The 4,860-nt window shown below is 34.7% G+C and overlaps 1 protein-coding gene across 1 annotated transcript; it reads left to right on the plus strand.

Annotated features, from left to right (window-relative positions):
• Positions 1 to 1,872: 1,872 nt before the first annotated feature.
• LOC108836418 (putative F-box protein At1g26515) lies at positions 1,873 to 3,151 on the plus strand. Its single transcript, XM_056996284.1, has one exon. The coding sequence runs from the start codon at positions 1,889 to 1,891 to the stop codon at positions 2,474 to 2,476; it is 588 nt and encodes a 195-aa protein (XP_056852264.1). The 5' UTR covers positions 1,873 to 1,888; the 3' UTR covers positions 2,477 to 3,151.
• Positions 3,152 to 4,860: the final 1,709 nt, after the last annotated feature.

A 4,860-nucleotide genomic window follows, 5' to 3' on the forward strand; every position in this document is an offset into this window, starting at 1 on the left:
TTCGAGTTTGGAACATGAAATTATTTTTTATTATTAGCTTGTTATGGCTCATAAATTACTTTCCCGACATTGGAAAACTTATATTTGTACGTAGCCAATGATTAATGCAAAGACAATGAAATTTATGGCCGCAGGTGAGTGTCGAAATATTGGTTACATTGGTGTAATTCTCAAAGCATATGGTGCATAGATGGTTTTCCTCTTCGGTTGTCGGGTTACTTCTAGGTCCGTGATGATTAGATCAACGTCAAGTCTTGCGGTTGCATTTAGATTGTAGTCTCTAATGGCGAGAGTAACTTGAAGATGTTGGGATATAATATTATGGTTTTCCCTCATTAAATTCATCACATATTGGTTAGTCTCCTCAATAAGGAATGTAGAGTCGGGATGATGAATGTCATGATATGATAACATGAAATCTAATGATTCAGCGACTGAGTCATTGTAAATACCTTGATTGTCAAAAATTGATGGTACTTGGAAATCGATGACCGATTTATGTGTGTTTGGTCTTTGTATATAGACATGGAGTAATTGTATAAGATTTGCTCCTGTTGATGTTGTTTGGTGTGAGAGTCGATGGATAAGAAGTGAATTGTTATTCATGTTTGTTTTTGGTTGTGAAAGCTTATCACATTGTAGATATGTTTATAGGTTGTTATGAATTGATGTTATTTTTGCCTATTTATTTTTACGTTTGTTTATATAGTGTATTTATTATGATGTTGAATACTGAAATTAATGTTCTAGTATTTAATTACGGTGATTTATTGAATTATTCTTGTTATGAAGACTAATTTTCTCTTTGTTTATTATGATATTTAAAATGGCCAAATAAGAAGAATTGTAAATTCTTCTCATAACATTAATCTTCCATAAAAAATATTAATATTTTTATTTGCAAAAAATGTTGACCTTCACAATTGCTTAATGTATAGCTTTACTTTCAAATTTATCGAAGAAATATCTTGAATACAAAATGAGGATTCTATTCATATTGTTATATAAATGTTTATTTTAGTGGTTTATTTGAGCTGTGGAGTTTTTTTTGTTGTCTTTCTAATTATTTGAATTGTTGATCATAAAATTGAAGCTGTTTTCCCTAATGTTTTATTGTAAAGTTTAGTAATCGTGGTTTAAAACGTTGGGCTCAAATACAATGAGCCTTTTCTGAACTATTGTATTGGAAAAAATAAAAGTATGGTCTTTGTTGTTTCTTCCGTCTTCATGATCCAATATAATACTCTACATATTTTACCTGAATGAAAACTTTACAAAACTTAGATGATTCCCAAACGACTAAACGGCGCCTCACCTCACAAAATGCGTTAGTTTCAACAATGAACTTCAAATTCGACGAAGAACCAATTACACACAAAAAAAAGAACACTTATGAAGAATACTAATCTCAAATCAAACTGCACCCGTTTTTTTTTTCTTTTTTTTTCAACTGCACCCGGTTGCACATCTCAGTTTGTGTGTATATCTTATCTAAGATCCAGTAAGATCCTTATTGTTGAACCCTAGCTAGTATACAAAATATATGAAAAAACTTAATTAAGAGTAAAATAGAAAATGTACAAATTTTTTAAAAAATATGAAAAAACTCAAATGAGAGTGAAATAGAAATTTTTTTTGATGAAAAACTTAACTAAGATAAATAAAAAATGTACAAATTTTAAATATATGAAAAAACTTAATCAAGAGTGAAATAGAAAATTTACAAAAATTTTGATATATGAAAGAAAAATATAATTAAGATTGAAATAGAAAATTTACAAAATATGAAAAATCTTAAACAATAAATTTTAAAAATAGAGTACCTATTATTTGATAGAAACCTGAGTTATCCAAACCAAACGGAATGGAAGTGCGAAGCCTATTAACGATGATGCGGTCCTGCTGCGTCTCTATAAAAAAAATATCAAAGAGTAAAGAAGATGTAGAGAGAGAACTAGGGTTTCCGACCACGAGTCTCCATTTTTGCAACGAGGAAGTTGTTCCTTTGGATCTGCAGATCGAGGTTCTTAGCCTTCTGCCTTCAAAATCCCTAGCTAGGTTTATGGCCGTATCTAAATCATGGCAAGAAATCATCTGCAGCAAGAGTTTCATCAGATCACGATCCTTGACTCATCCTTCCCGTTTCCTACTCGCTTTACACGATACAGATTACGAAAACCGAATCAGAAAGTGCAGCTTCTTCTCTTCTTCTTCTTCGCTGTCGTCGTCATCAACATCCATACCGACCACTTTTCTATCCAGAATAAATCTTCCATACCGTGATATAGACTCGAACCCTACTTATTACGTTAATGGTCTGCTGAACATTGGAGACATCATATGTAACCCATGCACCGGAAACACCGTAAATTTACCAGAGCTTGTCGACAGAAGAACATCTGCTGCTAGTATTGCAAGGCCAGCCGAGCGCTTTTTCGGATATGATCCCGTCAGTAATCAGTACAAAGTATTGTGACTCACCCCGTATATTGAAGGAGACACCAGAAAGAATTACTTTGATGTATTCACATTGGGAGCTGAGCCTAAAAGATGGAGATTTATAGATTGTGACATTCCTCACACAACTTGGTCTGACGGTCTGTGTATTGATGGGTTTCTGTACTATATTGCCAGCGTGGACAAGGGAATGTGTCTGATGAGATTCGATCTCAACTCTGAGAAGTTTGATATCTATGCTAGATTATCTGAGAAAATGGATACTTTGTTTTTTCTTGACAACGGTTCTAAAACTTTGATAAACTACCATGGCAAAGTAGCAATGGCCATTCGACCTTCTTACTCAGCGCCTTCAGTTGATTTGTTCTTTTTCCAAGAAGGAAAACAGGCTTACAGGGGGAAGTCTTTTGATAATGTTCCCCAGCTTCATTTACCTATAAAAGGTGTTATTAATCATATGGGTGACATTGTTTTTGAGCCTATCCATTCCAGAGGTGAGGTTAATGTTATCCACCACAATCTCAAGGGATCTTTTGTTAAGAAGATGAACTTTGAAGTTGACGCGAAGAGACAATGGGAATTTGGGTCAAATTATTTCATGGGTTACGTAGAGTCTTATGCTGCTGTAAGCTAGAGAGAATTGTTATTATTTTCTTCATTTGCTATGGGATGTAATGTAGTTGCCACTACAGTTCATGTCTCTTGTTTATTCTCTTTTGGTTGCATTCAAATCTTTCCTATATACATATATCTTATTCAATTAAACTCGATATGTTGTTGCTTATAAGTTTTGCCTTGCGCAATGCACAAGAAAGTAAAAAAATAGTTCGTTGAAGATTGAGCATGTCTGGAAACTTGTCAACGTATATACAAAATTAAAAAAAAACCTTAATTAAAAGTGAAACAGAACTTTACTAAAATATTATTGTTAATGAAAACGCTATGATTGTTGGGCGATGACGGCGAGCGTCACTGCCTCCTATCTCATTCTAGTGAGCCTTGCCGACGCGCTCTAGTGTTTGCTTCCCTCATGATTGTTGTCAGAGCTTCTCCTATTCGTTCCGGTCTAATTTTGTTGACATTTGAACAACACGGGGCTGATACCAAGTCTTGAGATTGAACATTTGATTAAATACTACAGATGAAGAATGAAGATGAAGATCAAATAAGAGTAGCTGAGAAAAAACTACAAAGAAGAAGAATAAAATAATAAACTTGGAGCAAGAAACGGAGGAAGAAGAAGAGACAACTAACGTGGATAACATGGACAACAAGAAGTCAACGAAAAAGTTTGTTTGTGTAACCACAAGTTGAACAATAAGAAGAAGAACAAGAATTTGTGTTAGTTAAAAGCTAACCAAGTTAAGTTGTTGGGAAATAGTTGTTTAGAGTTGTTAATGTCTAGGATAAGCATTGCTTGTAAGAATAGTCTAGTGTCTTAGGAAGATAGACTAGAAGAAGTTGTGCAAATTAAATGTGTGTAGTAGGTAGTGAAAACTACCAAGTATGTATGTGTTGTTCTTGTAAAAGGGTATCCAAGTCTAATAAGAAAAATAGTTGGAGAAAGTAACAATGTATACAATCAAAGATAATCTCTCCTCTCTCTACAAGAACAAAAAGAGAACGTGTGAGAGAGTAAAGAGAGAGACTCTGTGATTGTGTGATGATGAAACCTAAGTGAAAACAAAGAGTGAGTGAGTGAGTGAAAACAAAGAGAGAGAGAGAGAGAGTTGGCCGTGAGAAGAGTGAGAGAGGTAAAGCCAGAGAGAGAAGTTCAACAAATTGTCAGCTTACCTCGGCGAGCTTCAAGGTGTGTCTCTTGTATTCGTGTTGTAAATCGATGTCCCTAGGGTCTCGAGCACTAGCATGTACTGGTGCATTGTTGTTTCGAAGTCTTTTCAGTCACCCTTTGGTCGCTGCTTTGTTCTGTGGAGTCTCGTGATTCCTGCCTCTTGGACGCTTGCTTAGCATACCTTCTACGAGATATGTAGCTGGAATATAGAGTATAAATTGGCGCTACATACACAAAATCAAATAAAAATTTGTTGCTACATTTCAAGAGACTTCTTGTACATGTTTCAATGAATGCTTTTGTTTTTGACCTTTTGGATCCACAGGTACCACCTTCTATAGCTTATGGAGTTGGTCGGTTCTGGAGTCAGTTTCAACTTGTGATGGTCGGGGCTGGGACGCCTAACTGCATAGTGAAATATCCTTCCGGATCAAATCCATACTGACCTCCAATGGCATGGCTTATTTGCTGTCTTCTGTACCTTTCCGTTTAGCACTAAATTGTTCATTATACATCAATTTAAACCTAACCATGTGTTTAAGAATTTTTTTTTAATCTTTTTGGGAGGTTCTTTATATAACTTTTTTTGTTTAAATCCAAACGAAAAGTGG

The sequence above is a fragment of the Raphanus sativus genome, chromosome 2 (genome assembly GCF_000801105.2).
Source record: "Raphanus sativus cultivar WK10039 chromosome 2, ASM80110v3, whole genome shotgun sequence".
NCBI classification, from domain to species: domain Eukaryota; kingdom Viridiplantae; phylum Streptophyta; class Magnoliopsida; order Brassicales; family Brassicaceae; genus Raphanus; species Raphanus sativus.